Here is a 23,415-nt window from a genome sequence, read left to right on the forward strand (position 1 = left end):
AACGACTTTCTACTTCAAGGACCTTGATAGAAATGTAGTGGAGTGAAAAGTACAATATTTGTCTTTCAAATGTAGTGAAGTTAAAGTCTTAAGTTTCCAGAAAAAATAATACTCAAGTAAAGTACAGATACTCAAAAAGTGTACTTAAGTACAATACTCAAGTAAATGTACTTAGTTACTGTCCGCCTCTGCATATGATATAATATTCCATATTATGTAGCATATGGAAAATGTCACAACGATATGGAAAATGTTTGAATGCACATAAGCATCACCACACAAAATATTTAGAGCATGTGCACTATTCTCCTTCTTTTGTTTTTCGTTTTATTTACTGGGGTCAACAACTGCATTGAATGGCCATAGCTATCAAGGTGTATACTGTCATTTTTTTTATAATCCTTTCTTCCACCTCCTCTACTCACCTTGCTGTCACAATTGGCCATCAATATGTGGTCTGTAGGTCTGAGGAGTTTACAAGCAAAAGCAATATTAATAGCCGTCTCTTGTTTGTCCCCTGTGAGGACCCAAACTTTAATCCCAGCTTCCTGCAGAGCCTCAATGGTCACAGGCACTTCCTCCTGCAGGCGGTCTACTATACCCGTCGCCCCTGGAAGCCAAGACACAATTAGGCTAGGACAACCAACACACAATGTAGTTTTAAGGAGATTTCATTTTTGTCTTCACTGTCTTAACTGTCTGTGTGAATGCAAACACGTTCCGGGATTGATCCCGTGAACGATCCCGGGATGGGGACATAGTAACATTGCCGGGATCAGTCTCGGAACGAGCCCTGTGTGAACAAAAGCCAGGACTAATGCCGTATATGGTGTATCGTAGTGATGACGCACGTTACCGTGTGACTCTTACTGTGTGTTTTGATGGCAGATCAACGTTCATGATGAAAAAATATGCGCAAACTGGAATGAAGCAGAGATCAGGGAGCTCCTCACTATCCTCGCTGAAGCTGAGATTGTTCGCCAGCTTAGTGGAACGGTACGCGTGACATTACACATCATATCCTAATGTCACATGTCTTTACGGGATCTTTATGGAATGTGTGTGAACGCACGCACAGATTCCGGAAAATCACTGACAGTGTGAATGAACCAAAATCAAACGATCCTGGGACAAATCACGGGACACATTATCCCTGTATTTTCCAGAATCTCTGTGTGCAAGAGGCTTTAGTATCTCACCCAATAATGTGAGATTAGTTTCCAGTCTCTCGGCAGATTCAAGCAGAAGCTCTTCTCTGTTTTCAATGCTGGTTTCTGCATGCTCATGTCTCTTCAACCAGGCTTTGTATTCCTGCTCTTCCAATACCTGTCAATCATATGCCAACAATTTCTTTCAAGACTCAACCTCCATTTCAGTGCTGTATGCAAACAGAAGATAATAAATGTTACAAATAAGGGAAGTGAGAGATAATGGCTTACTTTTTTAGCAACACAGAGAGTGCGCAGTCCATCTCTTGCATACTGGTCCAGGTGTCTCTGCGTCCGTTCCATGATCTCCCTAGAGAAACCATCGTCAGCTGCACATACACACACAGTCAAAACAAAGACATGAGTTTATAGAGTTCAACACTGCTGGGGCAATAACACATCCAAATTTACAACAAGAGGGGTTGCACAATTAAATACTTAATTGACTAAGGCTACTGTTTTGCTTCATAGGATCCACATGTGTTAATTTGGTGTTTTCTGTATCTGTTTTCCCTGTATCTGACTGGCAAAGTGATGGCACCCATTGACTTGCATATTATGAATCACTAGGGACCATGAGATCTGCTAAAAATCATCTTTAATGTTCACCTGCATCTCGGATGGCCTCAGAGTAAATTAATTAACAGCAAATTTTAATTGTTCCTATCCCTTTACTTGAATTAAATCAAAATGACATTATGGACTAGTGTGATTCTTAAACTTCAAAAGACTATGATTTAAATAAACACACAGTTTGCAAACTGAAAGGACAACACTCTGTTCTGTCTGTAATCTACTATACATACTTCAAACACATGAGGGGATCTTTTCTCAGTGTTTTCACACTTGGTTCTTTTCAGAGGTCTCAAGGCACAGTCACATTGCAGACACTTTGATGAAATTTCATAGGCAAAGAATTCCCAATTGCGCAGATTCCTATTGAGATGACTTTCAGCATACAAAGGTAAATGTGACCACACCCTCAGAGTGGTCCGCTCTTTTAGACCAACAGAAAGAGGCCTTTTCTAAGCCTTAATATCTAAGCAGAAGCAATATGAGATGTCAGCAGTATGAGATGTTACAAACATATCTGCAATAGGGTAAAGAAAAATAAACTTGTAAACATGTAAGTCACTTAATTTTGATACATTTTTCAAACGAAAATCAATAAATTAATGAATAAATAAAAAATAGACTTAAAGGGATAGTTCACCCGAAAATATAAATTTTGTCATCATTTACTCACCCTCAAGTTGTTCCAAACCTGTATGAATTTCTTTCTTCTGCGGAACACAAAGATATTTTGAACAATGTGGGCAACCAAACAGTTTCTGGTCCCCATTGACTTCCGTATTATTTTTTTCCCATACATACTGGAAAGTCAGTGGGTACAAGCAACTGCTTGGTTACCCACATTCTTCAAAATGTCTTCTTTTACATTCCACAAAAGAAAGAAACTCTTATAGGTTTGGAACAACTTGAGGGTTAGTAAATGATGACAGAATTTTCATTTTTGAGTGAACTATCATTTTAAATTAATTTTAAAGTTTAAATTAATTTTAAAATTGTTACGTAATTTTGCTTCTCAAGTAAATATATCTTGATGTTTTTACATATGCTATTTGTAGTGGGAAAACAAGACAAAAAAACAGATAAGAAAACATTTTAGATTTTAGTTATTTTAAATTATACCTTTTTTAAGCAAATGTTTTGTGGCTCTTTGATTCTATCAGTTGTGTTTATCAATAAACTAAGCCCAAAAGCTGACTTTACAATATCTGAAGCATTTGCATTGTTTGGGACAGTGTGAACCAACCTTAATAAACATTAAAAGATGTCTCCTCACATACCTGCTTCAGCCAGCTCCATAATGACATTATCAGCTCCTTTTGTGTAAACGACCACCTCTCCAGTGAGGGGATGGCGCACCACCACAGACATCCTCTTGCGGGCAGAATGAAATGGCAGTACGTGTAGCAGAGAGATGGACAGTGGCCCAGTGCCTGGAACAGCCACAAGGACTTGCTCTGGGGACCGGCCCAGTAGAGTACACCCATAGGCCTTCGCTGCTTGCACCAATGCCGCCTCATCCGGGCTCTCCGCCTCGTACAGCAACTCTTCTGCCTCATCTTCATCATCACTCTCCGACTCAGCAGAGTTATCTTTGGCCTTTTGTATGTCGTCCATGTTCTTGCTCCACGCCCCGCTGGACAGTGCTGGAGTGACGGGAGTGGGTGGGGTATTTGAAGGGGTGCCAGAGGGTATGGTGGGTGACTGTAGGGTCATGATGGGTGTTTGTGGGCTGCTGTTAGGGAAGTAGGAAGCCGAACGACCCCGGGTGAAGAGTTTCTTGGTTAGGCTGGGAAGAGTGTCTGTGTTTTGATTAGGTGATGAGGGAAAGCGAGGCAGACTCAGCTTCTGAAACATGGCCTTCATCTCCTCTAGAGAGCGCAGGGGTGTGCGAACCATGGGCATCTGAACCTGATATTACATATGAATATTATTCACATATTCACAACTACGCACATACAGTAAATGCCCACACTGAATCTGAGTTTATTTAATATTTTGGCTAATTTGATTATGATTATATAAAAAAGATAGTAATTTCAGCAAAGATTGAACTGTTTCAAGATTAATTCAGTTTGACAGCCAGCCCAAAAACTGACTAGCCCACTGGGAAAAGTCCCGGTGCTAAACCCATTGCTAAAGCCAGTCTATTAGAGCAAGGTGACATCTGCAGGAAGTGTGCTATGAATGTTTAGTGAAACACGTCCATGAAAAACTGGCACAAATTAAGATAAGTCTTGAAATCAGATTGCTCAGCAAACTTAATTGAGTTCACCTGAATTCAACGAAGAACACAAATGACTACCTGATTTAAACGAGTTTAAAGCCAGATGAAACAGCGCTGACAAACAGGAGAAACACTGCGCAACGATACAGTCAGAAGCTTTTCAATCTACAAATTACCATCATTTACCATGGGTATACTGTAGTAACACTAACTGCACCATGGTATTGTGGCAGAAATGTGGGATATACATAAAGTATGGAATTGTATTATATTATTAATGTAGATGTATTAAAGGAGTAATGGAATATAATTACAGTAATATTGTGATTAAGCTATAGTGTTTGTGCATTTATACTAAATGTATTTAGACTACTGTTAGACTACTGTTTCATACAAATACCTAGAAGACATTGACAGTAGTTACAGGCGCTACATGTGTGGTTTTAACTGTGGTTATCATGATCTAAATGTATGTTACTATGGAAGACCAATGCTTAATCTTAATAAAACTCAAACAGTTAGAATAATTAAATTTCACCATATAAAAATGAGGCTGTTACAATTTTTACATAAGTTACTGTTTTTGATAATGAACATACATTTACAACTGCACCCGAACTCAAGCTACTACTACTGTCAACTCAAGCTAAATGTGCATTTCTAAGAGACAAAAAAAAAAATTAATATTATCAATATTGCGGCCTGCACTGCAAACTGTGCTGTACAGGCAACACAAACCTGTCTCATGATTTGAAACAATATCACTCATTAGAACATGCAGAAACTACGAAATTAATTTTTCTATTAAGATATTTGTTTTGTTAAGGAAAAATGACTGGAAAAGTGTAAAGAATTCAAAAATGTGAAGTGTTTGTCATGTCCTGACCATACAGAGTAGTTTAAAACCACTGGTTTCTACAGCTTTCACTTAGGAGCAAAAATCTGCCTTTAAACTTGAAAGAAATAAAGATTTGACATTTATTGTGATAATTATCGATATCGACTGATATGAACCATTTTATCTTTTTATATTTTTGGCCATATCACCCAGCCCTACATACAATACTCACATACTTGGTTTGGACTTAGTTGCATCTAATTATACATAATTTACTGTTATTACTATAGTAATTACATGTAACGTGTAGCATGGACACTGTAAAATAAATTGTTACCAAAAATTGTGTTTTGCGATGAAGTTGCCAAACTATATATATTTAAATTCGGTTCTTCATATATTGCTACACTTCTGACAATAGACAATGAATCTTTTTTGTCTGCAATCTGCAATGGATCTCTTTTGCCCTCATTTTGCTTCTTTTGCCTTGACTGCTAATGTGACCACACATTTAACAAATGGACTTGTAAAAAAAACAAAACAAAAAAAAAACATAAATGATGGCAATATGTGATGCGTGTGATGCCACCTGAAAGTGTATCCCAGCGTGCAGCACCAGAGCTTTAAAGGGGATGAATTTAAAAATGCTTTGCTGAGAGGGTTTTACCATGCACCAAATTAAAAAAACACCAATTAAAGCACCACTACTAAAATACTAAAACTATAAAAAATATAGTTTTTTAATGAATGACCAAAAGAAAGCTTTAAATCATGTTGAGGTGTTCAAACTATAAAACAGCACCCTATAGTAATCAATATCATATGTTCGGTGGGGTGAATGATAGCATGAGTTTGAGACTCAGTTGAAAGATTTGGATCATACCACATGTCTTGGCTGAGTGGGTGAGGAAACTACTACAGTGTTGCAGACAGTGAGGGCAAGAAAGAAGTCCAGTATGTGAGAGATTTCAGCAGCTTCCTGTCGGAGAGGGGAACGCATGGGTGAAGACAGGGTGTTCAGCTTCGCCTGAAGCTGAGGGTCTGGAACAACGGCACACTCCTAGAGGAAAAAATGACAATTACATACACAACTTCATAGCAGTGACAATAAATACTTCAGGTGTGTGTTACTGTATAAATTAATAGATGACTAATACAGGGAATAAAGTAATAAAGACATGGAAAAGTATACATGTACAGTAAATGTTGAAGATAAGTCTGTTCTTTTCTCACCATGGTGCTGCTGAAGGCTCCGGGTGTGTGTCTGCGGAGTGTGTCGTGGACTGAGTGCGTGTCAGACTCCGCAGTGAGGGTATTGAGGGACACTGAACTCCGGTTGCAGCTGAGCGATTTACAGCTCAGAGACTTCCTGCTAGTGCGTGACCTCAGGGTGAGAGAGTGATCGGCATCACCACAGCCCTGCTCCTCATACTGTTCCAGAGAAATTCCTGAAGAGTAACAAGCAAACATGATCATACATTAAATCATTATCAGTAGAACACTATCATTATCTTATAGAAACAGTTAAAAGTTATTTAGAGGGAAACAGTAAAAAAAATAGTAAGCTGGACAAAATAAAATCATTTTATTCACAAAACTGAAACATTTTGTGTATGTATGTATGTATATAAATATATTTATTTATGGCTGTAAATATAATATAATCGCAACTAATCCCATGATTTATTTCCAGTTTTCAGAGAGCAGAATGAAAATGTAAACCATAATATGGCAAATTGTTCTTATAATACATAAATAAATATCTTAATATTCATCAATTTATGAATATCTTAAATTAGCATGTTTGACAGCCTTAAAAAATATACTATAAAATCTTTTTAGATTTTATTCTTAACAAATATTGAGATTAAAAGTAAGCCAGTCAATCAATTTAACATTTTAATTGAAAAGTTTCATCTTTTATTCTTATGCAAATCAGTCGGTATATTTTGAAGGCTGTTATGAAGTAAACTGACCATTCTCATGATGAGGGTACTCAGTTCCTGCAACAGTGCAGCAGCGGAACAGCATGCGGTTCTCTGTGAGGGTTCCCGTCTTGTCAGAGAACAGGTACTGGATCTGTCCAAGGTCTTCTGTGATGTTCAGTGCTCTGCACTGCACTCCTGTGTCTAGTACTGGGTTATACAGATCTAAATCATTCTGAATAAAATAAATCTGTCCCAGCTTCACAATCTCTATCGACACATAGAGGGAAATGGGAATCAGCACCTGCAACAGAGGGAAACGGAGGCCGAGGAGACCAGCAATGTCAGATATTCTAGGAATATACTTTAGTGGGCATAAAAGTGATTATCTATTTAACCGATTTAACTATTAGTCCTGACATGGTAAAGCTGAATGATTTCTGAAAGATCATGTGACACTGAGTACGTTTACATGGACAACAATACTCCGATTTTAATACGATTAAGACAATACCCTGATTAAGCATCTACCATGTAAACAGAGATTTTTGATTACCTTAATCCGGCTAAAGTCATAATCGAAGTAAACAGAAATCGAATTAAGACATGTGGAGTATTCCTATTTTAGCCGCATTAAATAATTAGATTACTGATGTCCATGTAAACGTAACATAGTCACTGAAAACTGAAGTAACGCCTGCTGCAAATTAAGCTTTGCCATCACAGAAATAAATTACACTGTAATATATAATCAAATAGAAAATCGTTTAAAATTGTAAAAATATTTCACGATATTACAGTTTCTTTTCTGTATTTTTAATTAAACAAACAGCCTTGGTGAGAAAAAGAGACCTCTTCCAAAAATATTAAAAAATAATTATTCCAAACGTTTGACCAGTAGTATACTTGAATATCAAATGCATGTGTTTGTGTAGATATCAAATGTTTCTGCCCACTATCACTCACCTGCAGAACAATGATCATAGTCCAGAACATGTAAAAGGCAGCGAGCGCAGGGTGCGTGTCATCAGGGATCATGAAGATGGCATTATGCAGTCCACTCAACCAAAAACCATGACCTGTAGATCACAACGTGCACATTAACCTAGTGCTTAAAAGTTTAAATCCTCTCACAAGTGTGTCAATGACCGTAATACTGACCTACAGCAGCAGTAAGGCACATGAGCAACAGTAAAACGACACACCAGAGGACGTCCATGTTGAGTCTGCACTCCAGTTTACTTCGTTTGTAGCGCGGCCCACTGTTATTCTGCATTGCTTTTGTCTCATGACCTGAACACACACACACACACATACACAAGCTCTTTTATTGCTCAATCGAGCTCTTTATAATAATACAATGATCGTATCCTATCTGAAGTTGATCACTATGTGCAAAGATGTGAAAGTGACCTGCATAGACCACAATGCCAATCACAGTCTCTGTGTTCCTCACAGTGCAGCTCCTCAGGAGCAGGTTTTCACTGTGGAGTCCAACCCGCACTTTACCAGGATGCTCCCTGCGTACAAAAACAAAGTCACTATTATTTTCATAAAAAAAGCTTGTTCATTTACAGAAAAATTTCACTGCTTTACTCACATGAAGCCTCTGAACCGTCTCAAGTCATTGTTGGGATTTTCACACTCAATGCGACTGCTGTAGTTTTCTGGAACAAATTCAGATCCCTAAAGGAAGATGACATCACATTTTTAAACATACTGTTCAAAGAGGTTTTTTACAAAGTAAAGAAATTCAGCATTTCATCAGACATTTTTCTTCGTAATTAATTATAGTAACACCCTACTTAATGCCTCACAAGAATATTTATTTTAATTCAGAAATTCTAAATATAAATGAAATACCACCACAACTCCTAGTAAATCATAAAAGCAGGTGTGTATTTAAAAAGAAAAGCAAACAGTCCAACAAAAATAAATGAATTCCGCACACTGCTATAGCTTCCAAATCATAGCTTGCAATTTTGGACTTTCACCAGGCATTGTTCAGTAGGGCTGAAACGATTAGTCGACATTATCGACAACGTCGACAATAAAAAATAGTCAACAAATATTTTTGTTGTCCAGTAGTCGTTTGATCTCATATGGCCTAATGTAAGAGCCTGCAATAACGCGGTTTGACCAGTGTGGCGCTGTAGCACAAGACTGTAATTCAGCTCTCCTGATGCAATTCAAGAAAAGAAGACACAGCGCTTCAAAGCGAACGCAACCGAACCTGAAGCTGCTGAGCGGCGTTTGGATGAATATGTAAATATATACTGCGCACTTTACTCTTAATAACAAAATTAACACATCAAAAACTGACCGCGGTGAGAAAGCAGCAGTTCAAAACGCATCTGATTACAGCGATGTGGATGTTTGCACGAGCTCTGCAGTTCAGTACTCCAGTAAAGTCACGTCACGTTTATTTATATAGTACTTTATGCAATAGATAGCCTTAAATCAAGCAGTTTTACAGTATTAAACATGAAAAACCAGAGTCCGTATCGCTTTCAGTTAGAATTACAACTGTATGTGGAGTGGAGCTAGCTAATTATGAAATCTTTTTATTAGTGCGGGAAAAAAACCTTTCATTAAAGTTATAGTTTGGTTTGCAGAGATCAAAGCTTGATCTAGCTCAGGACTGTTTTGATTATCATAACCCTATAAGATATTTTAAGAAAGATTATGTTGTGAATAAAATAGATTATCCAAAAATACGTCTTATCACTTAACCTTTATTTTGTTTCTTATCCATATGACTTACAAAAAAAGATTTTAGGCAGAATGATGTGTCATTCAGCTACTGTCTCATATAGCTAATTAAATGGTGAATAAGAGTTTCTCTGCCATTTCATTTTATGTGCCAAATATATTTATTTGTATAAATTAGTTGTATAATTGTAATGACATAATATGACTTTCAAAAGCTGAAGTGATTACCTTAATTTATTTGTTAGAATATGTATAACTCAATATTTTAACTAATTGCAAAAGCTGAATAATCAATAAATGTCTACCGATTAATCAGCGAAATGATCTATGATTAGTCGATTAATCGTTAGATTAATCGATTGTCAAAATAATCGTTTGTTGCAGCCCTATTGTTCAGAATTCAAAAACATAGAATCATAGATGATATAAATTAAAGTCATTGTCTATATAAACTGCATTTTATTTCTTTTTAACAACGTAATAGATTTTAATACAAAAAAAAAAAACACTGACCTTTTTTTAGCAAAACCTATTTCATCTCATATATTTATGGAGGAAAACCAAAGACAATGGTGATGAAGATGATGAACTGGATAGACTGGCCACTCACCTGCTGTGGCAGGTCACGGACCACCTGCCTTTGCTTGAGGTTGGTTTCTCCATCCAGGTTGGCCGTCTCGATGTGACACACTCCATTAGGATCAGATGAGTGCAGCAGCACCATGTCAGCAGGAATGATCTCATTACAGCAGAGACGGATCAGATCACCGACACACACCTCTGCCCAACGCCGCTCCACATACCGCTTCTGCTTCCTTCAACACAAACACACACACTCTTTATTTGGATTCACTATTAATATTGGACGAACAACAGGATTCAAATATTGATTTCATTGTCAATATTTGAGACAATAAATAAGAAAATCACATAAGCAAGACACTGTAAAAAAAAATGTATTGAAAAAAAAGGCACTTTCTAGAAAAGCGCCTTCTGCATGCATAAACTGACACATAACACAGACCAGTACTTAAAAAATTATTTAGCTTTTCTAAATGGCAATTTTCAAAATAACATTTCAAAATTTTACAGAATTTTTCACAAATATTTGGTATCAAAATATGAGTAATATTGACTGTTTCATGCATGGTTGTATAAAAAAAATATACAAGATGAGCACGAAAGACAAATACTAGAAACAACAGGAACAACAAATGCAAATATACAGTTTAGTGCTCATATTTGACTGCAGACTGATCAATCAGAATACAGTATTCCTGAGAGTCGTGTATAAATGTGTTTATTATTAGTTAAAACAGCCCTCACAGTATTGACGGCACTGAAAACCAGTCTTGCACGTGGTATAACTGAATATTTGCAGAACCACTGTGAAACAAAGAACTTAATATATACCTGCACCATCCCACATGACAAAAACATACAGGTATATGCATTTCCAATGATGCTTTGTTTCTGTGCATTGATGTGCAATATGATTTAAGCACAACACACACACAAACAGATTTAACAATTACTGCTAGTGCCTACTGAACTAAACACACCAGCATAGTAATCGAGCAACGCTGCGCGTCATTGTCACCCACAGCAACAACTCCATAACAGGAAAACTAATGACCCCCTGCGGCAAGACAATCACAAGGGAGCCTTTTTAATCTGAGCAGCATTAACAGCTTAACTAGAGCCAAATGTTGGATAATTCATCGTTTTGGTACAATATTTGTCAGGTCATTAGTGCAAGAAGGCAAAATATAAACATGTTTTCATACCTGCCATTTACAGACTTTACACTGTGTATAATAGCAACATCTTGCAAATACACCCATAATACCCTTTCAAAATACATTCTCAATTCAACAATAGCATTGGAGCATTTATAAGATTTTTTTAGATTTCTGTTCCTGTCAAGGTCATAGTGTGATTCTTAGAAATCACACTATGCAGTCTTTTCATGGAAAGCACAGAATATGAATCAATTAATTATCTGTGAAAATATGCCATTGTTCTCAAACACACACACACACACACGAGATACAAAGAACAAACCTCTGATCGAGAGATATTCACTCAATTATAAAGGACAAACAGTTCGATAATAACTATACATCAAGCTAACCATTAACTAACAGCTACGCTAATAAAAAAAATGACGCACATGGGTTACAGCACAGGATACAGATTAGAAATAAAATTACAAGCCCACCAACTATGGTTTAGCCGTTTTAACCACACAAATTTAAAGAAACGGTGTAGCTTTGACACTTTACCATGCAAATCCAAATTACTGTATTCGGAAAAACCAATGTTTATTGGATTTGACACATCCAATAAAGTTATGAAGCCACACCTCTGACTGTTTGAGGAACAAGCCTGTGTTGGGATCAAGAAACTGTCAAAAGTGAAACATCTGGGGCAAGTCACCTCACAGCTAGGTTAAATAATACCTTAACTACGTATGCACTATACTATGATCCACTGTTAGCAGATATCAGCTGCCATGCCACATATGGTAAAAGAACAAAATGACATATGCATATTTCCAATCATGACATTCAGAAAGTTTCATGCGTTTACCTGTCATAGACATCACATAAGCGGTTATTGACCTGTTGGTCAGACTTCTTCCGACATTGGTCCTCCCAGAGGTCTTTAACAGCAGTTATGGACATCACGAAGACAATAGGAATGATCGAGATCTCCGGCTGGAACGCATTTACAATAGGCACAAAGTTCAATGCGCCCAAAAAGACGAAGTATACATTGGCAAAACGATGAAGTTGCTCAAAAAGATTCTTGGGGATGAAAGATATGAAGGTGTACTTGGTCGTCCGGACCTTATTCCTGCTGTAAGACTGTTTTAATTCCTTTATTTCTTCATGTTCAGTCCAACTTGGCATGACAACCCTTCTGTTTTTGGTCAGATCTTTTGCCATGCCAGCTTGATCTAGCTCCAACTGCTGAATCATGGCAGCTGGACTCTTCCGCTCCAGAGACACAGTCTGTAAGAATGGTCCGGCCAATTTAGGCAGATTCTCTATCCCGAGCATGTCCAACAGGTCTCACCATCACTAGTCAAATTCATGTCTCTGATTCTGTCCGAGCCAAGATCAACACATGCAAGATCTGACACCTGAGAAACATTATGCTCTTCCAAACCTTTGTCTCAACAGTAATGCGTGTCGCTCAGAAACCTGTAATAATCTACAATGTACAGACCAGGCTGCTCCTTATCCAGGAAACACTCCCAGGCATCATAAACAAAGTAGACCTAGAGCTTTTTATGACTCAGAGGCAGTTTTTAGACAAGGAAAACTGAGGGCTGGTAAATAAGCGACCAGTTTGCACTGTAATGTTTATCCCGGACAGGGAACACAAGTCATCTATCATCTAAGGAGCTCTGGACTTTTAATGCCTAGATTGTTATTATTATCACTATAAAACTTAATCAGGACTGGATACAATTACAAGCATTACTTTATCAAGGCAAATTTTTAATTGCATGTCGTAGATATGTGAGATATTTTTAGTGTTTTACAGTGGCTGAAGTCAAACAGATGAAGGGAAAGCAAGGTGTCCTATGTCACATGTCTTGTTACAAGAAATGAGCACTGGCTATAGGGGGTGGGAGGGGCTTAACTGTGACATCACATACTTTCACAACTACATTTGAAATTTCACATCAAGACACTAGAGCTCATTAACATATCCCTTCAAGGAAATACTGAAGCACTGTTTTAGAAACAGACCCTGTAACGTTTTTACATAGAAGACTGAAGACGAAGGAACAGAGGAGAATCTTTCATTTTAATGGCTAAAGTCCTTGACAGCCTAGAAGGAAGTTTTGCACAATTTGGAAATTATGCAATGCTATTTCTTGGAAATGATCTCCTCATCTCAGAGGCGCAGTGTTTGGTTTGTGAATCTGTGTCAACAGTCGATACTTTTTAATGATAATAACAGTGGGGAGTTTCACGTTTGTGGTATTAAATAAATTAAATTTAAAAAAAGTGGTGGTGGCCGAGTCCGATTGAGCAGTGTCTGAGCCATTGGTGAGAGAGATCACTCTGATTGGCTGTTCAGTTTAGTGAACCAGTGCACGAAAAGTGAAAGTGATGAAAGCAAGTGACAAAGTCAAGAGGCCATACACAGCAGTTAAGCTAAACTTATTTCTAACATTGGTATCCATCTGAAGGATATGCAGAGATGCAGGTGATGCACCGAGCCAGGAACAATACAATGTTCTGAAAATTCTCTACATTTTTCACTCTGTTAGCTTTTCTGGTGCTTAGGAATAACAGCATCTTTCCTGCTTTGTCCTTTATTACCCGTTACTTGGTGGGTCAGGTTTCTGGATAGACTGGATAGATGTCACTGACATGTATATATGTTATGGGTTTCTGTCGTTAAAATAAATAAATAAATGTAAAAAAGTATTTCAGAACGAGCCATTTTTACAGCTCAGCTTCAATAAAAGGTCTTTAAATCTGGTGGGGAAATTGGGGCTGAAAGTTACAGTATGGTTTAATAACACAGTGAAGTCATTTATATCAAAAGATGAAATAAAATTTGTTCCTCATGATATGACCCCTTTAATACGTCACTGTCACAAGATGCAGAACAAAGCAGAAGCCATCGCATTTTATCCAAAGCCAAAGGCCCAAGGAACAGGCACAAATTAAGCACAGGATCAAATGGGCAGTTGCCCACGAGTCTCTAAAGTAGTCTCAAGCTGTAAACGTAACATATTTTTTCATGATGAAGGTCATTCCAAAAAGTGTTATTGTAAAGTAAGACTAAAATGTAAACTAAAACAGTTTTAAAACATTTTCATTAACTGAAATAAAGCTGAAATAAAATACATTTGTGAAAAACTTTACAAAATTACAAATGTTGCCTTGGTAAATAACTGAAATTAAATAAGTTGAAGTGCTAAATGTACAAAAGGTAAAACTAAAATAAAAAAATTAAAGCTTAAAAAAATATAAAAAGATACAAAAAAAGAATAAAAATGACAAAAACACATAAAATTACTAAAACAAACTATAATTAAAATAAAAAACCTGCTAAACTTAAAAATAAATGTTAATTCAAAATATGAATAAATAATATTATAGTGTATAATTAATACTGAAATATCATTTATTCCAAACAGCTTCATCAAATGGATTGTGGTCAAAGTAACACAATATAAAATGAATTCACCGATGGCTGAGTGGTCTCACAATGTTGTATATTTTGACCAATTATAAATCACTTTGTAACCATAACAATTTTCGCATGGCACTACTTTTATTCATCAGTTAAATAGTCATTTTTAATTGCAATGTGAAAAAGACAACAGACAGTGGTCTTGCAATCTGTTCAGTCAATTTAACAAACATTATGGATGACTCGCTAGGCATTTTCCCTGAAACAGGTCATGATGCAATATGGGGAAAATACAGGGAAATAACCAAATAAAAGTTGCTATGTGTATTCGTCAAATCAGACAAGTAAGGAAGTTACAAAACTCATCCAAAACACTCACACAGAAACAGAAACAGTGTCACATGATCATGAAAGTCTTATCATCGACCACATCATATTAACAGGGATGAACACATACTGACCCGCTGTAGACATGTGTCAGTGTGTTGTTTATTTTCTTGTCATAGCGGTAACGTCTGTAGTCCTCCATGGCATCTTTGAAGGCAATGACGGTGAGCACCACGGCTAGAGGGATCATAGTAATCTCCTTCTGAAATGCTTCCACTACTGGGACCCAATTCAGCAACACCAGAAACAGGAAGTACAGATTTGCTGCTCTGTTGCAAGAAACCAAATGTGTCAGTGACACACACACACACACACACACACACACAAAAAAGAAATCTGAACACCAACACATCATCAAATCATTTAGACGATATACATGATATAGTCAGCTCAATATCTGACCTGTGAAACTGCTGGAACAGATTCATGGGTATGAAGCTGATGAGGGTGTACTTGGTGGTGCGGATGCTGTTGTCCTGAAAGCCCTTGGAGAAGTTGTGATACTCTGCTTGGTGTGGACCACATCGTGACACCACCACTCTTCTCTTTCCACTGAGTCGCTGAACCAGAGGGTCCTGAGCATCCAGACTACTCTTAGGGGGAAGTGATGAAGGAGGAGAGTACCAGCCCCTCCTCCTGTCTGTGGATATCAGCTGCAGACATCTGTGACGAACCCAGTAGAGTCGCTCCATGAGGACGATGAGGAGACAAAATGGTGAAGTCCCTGTGTACGCTACAAACAGCCCTCCTCCTGAACACACATAAACACATGTACAAACATAAAATTAATATAAATCCTCCATACAGTATTTTACTTGCAACCTGCCATTTCTTCTCTTTTTGAAAGTATGAAACCTGTTGAACAGGCTTAACTTGCGACAAAGCAAAAGGCAGAAGTTGTGCCTGTAACTAATAACATTTTCAAGTTAACCTCATACTTCCTTATAACAAGGGAAGAGGAAGAAGTGTTTGACTAGTTTCAAATGAACAATCTTGTATTCCACATAGACCAAAATACAAGAGGTTTCGTTCTGTGGCAGACATACTGCACGAGTGACAAGACCCGGAATGAGGAAGGAGAAAAATGTCACCCTAAAACAAGAAACCAAAAACGACTATATAAAAACACAGTAAGAAGATTACAGGTGACCATAGATATGTTTTATTTAACTGGTTTTGCAAATTAAATGTTAGAAACAAATAAATGTAAATAAGCATTAGATGAAGACTTTATCTAGATTAACTAACCTAGTATATTCTATCCTCTACCTACTAAAGCGAACCACATCATTCTATATCAACTCTTTTGCTCTTTGCTGCCAAATCAAAATTATAATTAATATAATTTGTTAGAATTAATCATTTTTCCAACCCTGTAAAGACTGACATATTAAGTAAAAGTCAGAAAAAAAATCTAATTTCTTTGAGATGGAACAGTTTATTAAACCGTTTATTATTAGGCAAATTATTTTTAGGCAAGTTTAAAAATAGTAACAATAACAACAATATTATTGATGCCAAAAACTGAGCAAAAATATGCAATTTGGTGCATTCCTTGTTATTTATATGGCCTACAAGTAAGATGAAATTCTAAATTCTTGTAAAGTAAAACAACGAGATCTTTATAACATCATAGCAGAGTATATATGTACAATGTACAGTATGTGCAGTTTTAATTGTGGGGGCAAAACATAATGCAATGCAATACAATGATGACTGCAAGAAGTACAAACAAATGTTTCTCAAAAGACTATATCATATTTGATACCAACATTTTAACATGATTTTTCTAAAAATGTAGTAGCTATAATCAAGTAAACCTAAGTTGCTTTAGTCCAGTGAATGTTGTTAAAATGTATTCTAATGCTTAATTAATTTTTAAAAAATCATTAAAGATTTCACTGTAAAAAGACACATGCACCTCAACCTTTTACACACTAAAAAAAAGTATGAACTGTCATTCAGAGGGCAGAAGGCATGTAGTAAGTTGTGTAAAACAGGTTTTTTTTTCCCAGCAAAGTTTTCATCATGCTGATCATTTAGAGGCCTTAGAAATTCATGTATTAAAATGTAATACTGCAGGCTTTATCGGGTTTAATATTAAACAGAGAAACTGGCAAAACACAGGCTCACAGGCCTCTGAGATGACAAGACACTAATTACACATTCATTACTCATGAAATGAGTGCACGTTGCATGTTACACGCATGTTGCACGCAATTTAACATATGATAAGCTTTTCATGAAAATAAACAGATTTAAACAGATAAACAATATAATTATATGAATTAAAACAATTAATAAAACAGCAAAACATATACACATTCAATATAAGTTATTCATATTAGCTCCCCCCCCCAAGCTAATATTTTTTTATTATTATTTATGTTTCGTTGTTAATGCGGAGTGTTTGTGTTACAACGAAATATTAATGATATTTAATATTTGTACATCAGCATATCTTGTGCTGCTCATAAGACGCGAAAATATCGTGATGAAAGTATCTTGATGCTTCAAATTTTGGCTTTAAAAAGAGAAAAGCTCCGTTTTCACACATCCGGAAACACATTCACAGTCACATTTGAAGCGTATACAATAGATGTGTGTGTGTGCGTGTGTGTGTGTGACCTCAAGTGAAAACAAGGAGTGTAAAATCATAAAATGGTTATGTCGGCTTTATGGCCCGAGATGAACATGCACTTCTTAAAGGACCCAATCAAGACTGAGGCGTCAGGATGGGAAAGACAGCAGCCAACGCACATTTAAGATAACAAAGCCTTAAACTTACCGTCGACTCATGAACTTGGCCACATTTCAGAGTAAGCTCCAGTACAAATCATGCATCAGCTTTTCAGTTATAATATTTAAGGGTTATATAAGCCATATGGCTTACAGTGACCTGCATCGGAGTAGGCTACCGCGTGAGCCCGTCTAGAGCGCCTGAGGATCCTGCGCGCTCACTGATCATCATCACCCACTGCCGCTCCACACACACACACACACACACACACACACACGTCTGGTTTGCTATCCTTGTGGGGACTCTCCATAGGCGTAATGGTTTTTCTACTGTATATACCGTATATTCTATTGCCCTACACCAACCCTACACCTAAACCTACCCCTTACAGGAAACTTTCTACATTTTTAGATTTTCAAAAAACTTCATTCTGTGTGATTTATAAGCTTTTGTACCCGTGGGGACCTCAATTTAGGTCCCCACCGTGACACGAGTCCCCATGAGTCTGTGTGTAGTCAGGTTTAAGTCCCCACCAGAATAGAAAAACAGGTACACACACACACACACACACACACACACAAGTTTATCTTTGTGCCACACGTATTATCATGCTTTGGCAATCGAAACTAAACAAATATTTTTATTTTAACGTAAAATGTATAAACCCGTAATTAACTACCAGTACTTTCAAAGGATTTTGAGAAAAATATATAATTTCTGGGTATTACATCTTGTACTAAGACTAAATTTAAATTTAGTCTTTTTGTTTTAAGATGTGGGGAAGGTTTGTGAACAAAACCTGTCTTTTTGAAAATGCTTTAGTTCAATTGTGGAAAAATAAATGTTTATTTATTTATTTTAAATTAGGATCCAATTTCAAACCTATATCTATAAATCTATACAGTTAATGCGTTTACTGTTCATTTATCATTTTGAACTTTTAATTTGAAATGTTATGAACGAGTACTTCCGGGTGTCGTTTTAAGTTGACAGTAATGTGTAAATGTGACAACATTGAAATAGTTCGTAAGACTTTAACACGTAAATGTAATTAGCCTGTAAAATGTATCATTAGTAAATCCCAGAGTGCAGCAACATCCTGAGGACGCGGCAGAAGATGAAGTCACGTGACGCTCGATCAGCTGACATCATTGACGCTGAGGAAGACGACTGACAGCATGATGATAAAATTGCTCGAAAAACTACCATCTGCACAATGTCCTAAAGTAAGTAACAGCAGCTTCCTACACATAATACTGTTTATCAAATAATACATATGCAGTGTTCTCACATGAGTGGCACATGCCTTCTGCCATCAGCTTGAGAACAGCAGCCATGCTGCCCGTAATAAATACTGTGTTTTACTCATTAAATTTTTGTTTAATTGAAACCGTCTAATAATTTGTAGAAATAAATTTAAACGAGATACTGTTATTTAGATGTATAGTTAATTTCTTGGTTGTGGGTTATTTACCATAAAAGCTAACTTAGAGTCATACTTTTGGTATCTGTGGTTTAAAATTGCGGTACCCGAGAGCTATCATCAATACATACATAAAATAATAATGATTATAAAATATTCTTGCTATGTTTGAAGGAGACCCATTACGATTATGGGTACTAGGCTGCATTTAAAAAAAAAAAAGAGTTTTGAAGTATGTTTTGGCCCAAATGCCCCCTGTGGCATGCATTAGATATAGATATATCTAATGCATGCCATATCATAGCAGTAAACATTGTGGACAAATTTCATATTTTTAATTGTATATTTACCGGGTCAATCACACCCGAGAAATGAAAATGATATACAATTATGCAGCTTAGCATTTGCAATGCAATATTTGAGTTTTAAGAAAACTTTTAGCATTATTCTGCTTTAGCAACATTACCAAATCTACAATACAGTCAGTAGTATATGACTTATTACATTCTTTGACAGTAACACACCAAAAACTGGCAAAAATCATTGTATTGGCTAGAGAGTCCGACTTGTAACCCAAAGGACGCGAGTTGGATTCTCAGTCAGTACCGTCAGGAAATGTAGGTGAATGAACATCGCTCTCTTCCACCCTCATTACAAACTGAGGTGCCCTTGAGCAAGGCACCGAACCACAGCAAAATTTTGCCCACTGCTCCAGGTGTGTGTTCACTACTCACTGCTGTGTGTGTGCGCATTTGGATGGGTGAAATGCAGAGGACAAACTGGGTATGAGAGTATGGGTTACTATACTTGGCCTACACGTCTCATTGTCACTTAAGTAAAGAACAATAAATACATAAAAAAAAGACCCAACAGTGCCAGAAACTGGTTATTATTATTTTTGTTCTGTTAAAACTTATATGCTTATTTGTGACCCTGTAACAATATTTTGCATCACATGTGGACCCGGTAGACATTATAAATTTTTACATTTACATTTATGCGACGCTTTTATCCAAAGCGACTTACAGTGCATTCAGGCTATACATTTTTTACCAGTATGTGTGTTCCCTAGGAATTGAACCCACAACCTTTTGGGCTGCTAACGCAGTGCTCTACCACTGAGCCACAGGAACATTTTTAATAATTTTTTGCACATTTGTAGTCTGACTCGAGTGGTTGGGCCAAAGTGAAAATCGTACTTTTTATTTTTTATTTTTTTGATGCACCCTAATGCACCGGGTACTATTATTATTTTATAAATTATATTTTTTGTTGCATGGATAGTTTCAATACATTGAAGTTCATCTGATGTTTATCTACCAACATATAGAGCAGGGACTTTACTGACCCTTGAAGTATTAAGTATTATGGCATTATAAAAATTATTTTAAAATTGTATTTCAGTCCTTAAAGCAGTTGAAAAAAAGAATGCAGTTTCCTCTTTCTATGTATTTGTACTGCTTGGATTTATTGTGTTTGTGTTTATCAGTGATAAAGCTTGTTTATTATTTGAAGAGGTTTAATAAAGTAAAAAAAAAAATACTTGCAGGGGCCCCTCACCCAAACTTTGTCAACACCAGGTACCCCCTAAAATAAAAATGCTGTATTCTTTGTATCTATAATATCTTCAGTTAATAACAATTAACATATATGTGACCCTGGACCACAAAACCAGTCATAAGGGTCAATTTTTGCTTATGTTCATAAATTTCAACCACAATTTAAATATTTAAATATATTGAATCCTAGTATGTTGGCAAAAATTTTTCTATATGTTTTTCATATCGGTCTACAGACCCTGCTGCGGTATTTTGATGGACCCCTGGTTGAAAACGTTTAGAGAATCATTCTAAATAAACAGAATATATTAGGAGCTTTATCAACTTGACTTTGAGCACTGAATACTTCAACTCCTTATTTGCAATGTAAGCTCATACACAGGGTGGTGGATGGGGTGTGCGGCCAGAGTGGTCCGAGGCGAACAGATTACGGTGAACGGTGGAGTCTGACAGAATGGGTGGAGTTAATGAACGCTCTCTCCTCTTTTATCCGCTTTGGCGTAGGAAGGGGTTGTTCAGATCAAGAGGTGAGTAGATGAGAATGTGACCATACATACAGTATAAACATGTCTAAACTGTTTACAGAATCATGCCAGTGTTCAAGTAGATTTAGTGGTTGACTAAACATGACTGAATAATTTGTGAGATTGATTATCTTGTGCACATGTCTGAAGATCCAGGAACTACTGAGTGATTTGGACACGGCACGCGCCGAGGCTCTTCTCCAGTGTGTGCGCTCCAGGTTTGATGAGATCAGATATGCTTTGGTGGACAGAACCAATGGCATCTCAAGCACACAGCTACAGGACTTCAACTGGCAGTTAAAGGTGCACCAAGCACATACATACAGGCATGCATTAATCATAATGATAAGATCATCTATTGATTTTTCCATTTGTTAGTTGCTTTCTTACTTCCTCTTCCCTTTCCTTGCATCTCACTCTAGCTGGCATTATCCAGCGACAAGCTGTCAGCTTTAAACACTCCTCTGCTAAATCTCAGTCTGGACCTGAAGGAGAATGGAATTCAGAGATTGGTGAATATAGAAATGAACAAAGAGGAGCTGCACACTCTCATCAGTGCACTAGAGGCTGCTAATAAGGTAATGCTTGAAGGAATAGTTCACCCAAAAATGAAAATCCAAGGTATAGATAAGTTTGTTTGATAATGAGAACCGATTTGGAGAAATTTAGCATTATATCACTTGCTTACCAATGGATCCTCTGCAGTGAATGGGTGCCATCAGAATGAGAGTTCAAACAGCTGATAAAACATCACAATAATCCATGAGTAATCCATACAACTCCAGTTCATCAGTGAAAATCTGTGCATGTTTGTCAGAAACGAATCCATCATTAAGCCATTTTTATCTTCAAACCATTGCTTTTGGCCAAAATACGAGTCCTCTATCCATATTATTGTTTTATTCAATGAAGTCTGAATCAGGAGAGAAATATGCACAGATAAAGCACTGTTTACAAGTGAAAACAATTCTAAACAAATATGTTGGTAGATTTTGATGTGAGAAGACAACAAGGTATATTCTGTATCCTATATATAGAAAGCGTTATTATGAATTATGGATATGGACTGGTATTTTGGCTGGAATCAAGTTTGAAGTTAAAAGCACCTTAATGATGGATTTGTTTATCACAAACACAGCTTTTTTCTTCACAATATGTTAATTAAAGGATTGGAGTTTAGTTTTTATCAGGTAAAATGTTAAAAGGTTAATGGACTGTAAATAGACAGTGGTGGCATCTACACTTAACTCTACTGCCTGGCATTATGTGTCCTATTCTAGGTTGTGTTGCAGTTGAAATTAAGATACCAAACAAAGATTGTTCTGTGACATCAAACTTTCAAAGAGAGAATTTCAGAGTTCTGTATTATGAGACAATGCCTGCATGTGGGCAAACAGAAACCTTACGGACAGAACCGGGAACCTATCAGTGTCTCCTACCTGAGGTGTTCATGAAGGACTAAATATTATTGTTCAAGCTCCATCGTTATGGACTACAGTTGACTTGAAGTTGCCTAGGTAATGGTGGTAGGGTCGTTTTGAGGTGGAGTATTTTGCACAATGAAAATCTAAATGCCTGCCACAGATCTTGTTTTCAATTCTCCATGCAATGCATTTTGGTTTCACACCCCAAAAAGTTGCCTTTCTAAATAAAGTAACTAAAACATTAAATGACAACACCTGAGTGGTGGGTTGTTCCTTTTTTGCCAATGCAAGTCAACATAGTGACTAATAGGCAGAAAAAAGGCAGAAACCACACCTTTTCATGCGATAATGTGAATACATGACTCACTTGTAATCCTGATTAATATGTTAAAGCTTAGGTGTCCATTTTGCACATGTTGAAGTGGATTAAATCAAGTTTGTAGCATGAATGGGATTTTGTCTTCATTACTGTCAGATCATCCTAATAGTTCCATTCCCTGAAGAGCCAAGGGCGATTGGTTTATGAGAACAATTAACCCTTTTTTATTTATTCCTCAGTTAATTCTGCGTCCATCATTGATTATTAGACTTCCCAGCTCACAAAATGCCAATGCCATGTGGTAATGCAACAAGAAAGCAATCGAGTACAAAAATCAGCTCTTCACATTATGCTTGGTGAGATATTTTATTTGAATATATTCAAAATGTCTAT

The 23,415-nt window shown here is 36.8% G+C and overlaps 2 protein-coding genes across 4 annotated transcripts in view; one reads left to right on the plus strand and one right to left on the minus strand.

The window, feature by feature from the left end:
- LOC107733756 (probable phospholipid-transporting ATPase VD) overlaps nucleotides 1-17,987 on the minus strand; it is a 24,986-nt gene extending 6,999 nt beyond the window's left edge. The window contains exons 1-15 of one of the 3 annotated variants that reach the window (XM_016545528.1): nucleotides 17,822-17,987; nucleotides 15,436-15,784; nucleotides 15,108-15,302; nucleotides 10,091-10,295; nucleotides 8,369-8,454; nucleotides 8,182-8,288; nucleotides 7,930-8,061; nucleotides 7,735-7,847; nucleotides 6,820-7,072; nucleotides 6,077-6,291; nucleotides 5,727-5,903; nucleotides 3,059-3,689; nucleotides 1,440-1,537; nucleotides 1,200-1,326; nucleotides 426-610 (exon numbers count right to left, since the gene is read on the minus strand). In XM_016545528.1, the coding sequence (XP_016401014.1) occupies nucleotides 426-610; nucleotides 1,200-1,326; nucleotides 1,440-1,537; nucleotides 3,059-3,689; nucleotides 5,727-5,903; nucleotides 6,077-6,291; nucleotides 6,820-7,072; nucleotides 7,735-7,847; nucleotides 7,930-8,061; nucleotides 8,182-8,288; nucleotides 8,369-8,454; nucleotides 10,091-10,295; nucleotides 15,108-15,302; nucleotides 15,436-15,725 (2,814 nt within the window). In that variant the 5' untranslated portion in view covers nucleotides 15,726-15,784; nucleotides 17,822-17,987. Of the gene's footprint in view, nucleotides 1-425; nucleotides 611-1,199; nucleotides 1,327-1,439; nucleotides 1,538-3,058; nucleotides 3,690-5,726; nucleotides 5,904-6,076; nucleotides 6,292-6,819; nucleotides 7,073-7,734; nucleotides 7,848-7,929; nucleotides 8,062-8,181; nucleotides 8,289-8,368; nucleotides 8,455-9,993; nucleotides 10,042-10,090; nucleotides 10,296-15,107; nucleotides 15,303-15,435; nucleotides 15,785-17,821 lie in introns of those variants that run through there. The other 2 variants (XM_016545530.1, XM_016545529.1) reach the window with 2 other exon arrangements.
- Nucleotides 17,988-18,739: 752 nt separating this feature from the next.
- LOC107733703 (COMM domain-containing protein 8-like) lies at nucleotides 18,740-23,144 on the plus strand. The gene is made up of 5 exons (XM_016545445.1): nucleotides 18,740-18,999; nucleotides 21,127-21,282; nucleotides 21,430-21,582; nucleotides 21,702-21,857; nucleotides 22,560-23,144. Exons 1-5 carry the CDS (start codon nucleotides 18,952-18,954, stop codon nucleotides 22,605-22,607), a joined length of 561 nt encoding a protein of 186 aa, XP_016400931.1. The 5' UTR covers nucleotides 18,740-18,951; the 3' UTR covers nucleotides 22,608-23,144.
- Nucleotides 23,145-23,415: the final 271 nt, after the last annotated feature.

The sequence above is a fragment of the Sinocyclocheilus rhinocerous genome, unplaced genomic scaffold (assembly GCF_001515625.1).
Source record: "Sinocyclocheilus rhinocerous isolate Xijiao unplaced genomic scaffold, SAMN03320098_v1.1 scaffold789, whole genome shotgun sequence".
Taxonomy (NCBI): Eukaryota; Metazoa; Chordata; class Actinopteri; order Cypriniformes; family Cyprinidae; genus Sinocyclocheilus; species Sinocyclocheilus rhinocerous.

Coding starts and splice junctions, on each gene's coding strand:
- LOC107733703 (XM_016545445.1), top strand. CDS start 18,952: ATGATGATAAAATTGCTCGAAAAACTACCATCTGCACAATGTCCTAAA. Junction 19,000..21,126: donor CATCTGCACAATGTCCTAAA/GTAAGTAACAGC, acceptor TTGCAATGTAAG/CTCATACACAGGGTGGTGGA. Junction 21,283..21,429: donor GGGGTTGTTCAGATCAAGAG/GTGAGTAGATGA, acceptor ACATGTCTGAAG/ATCCAGGAACTACTGAGTGA.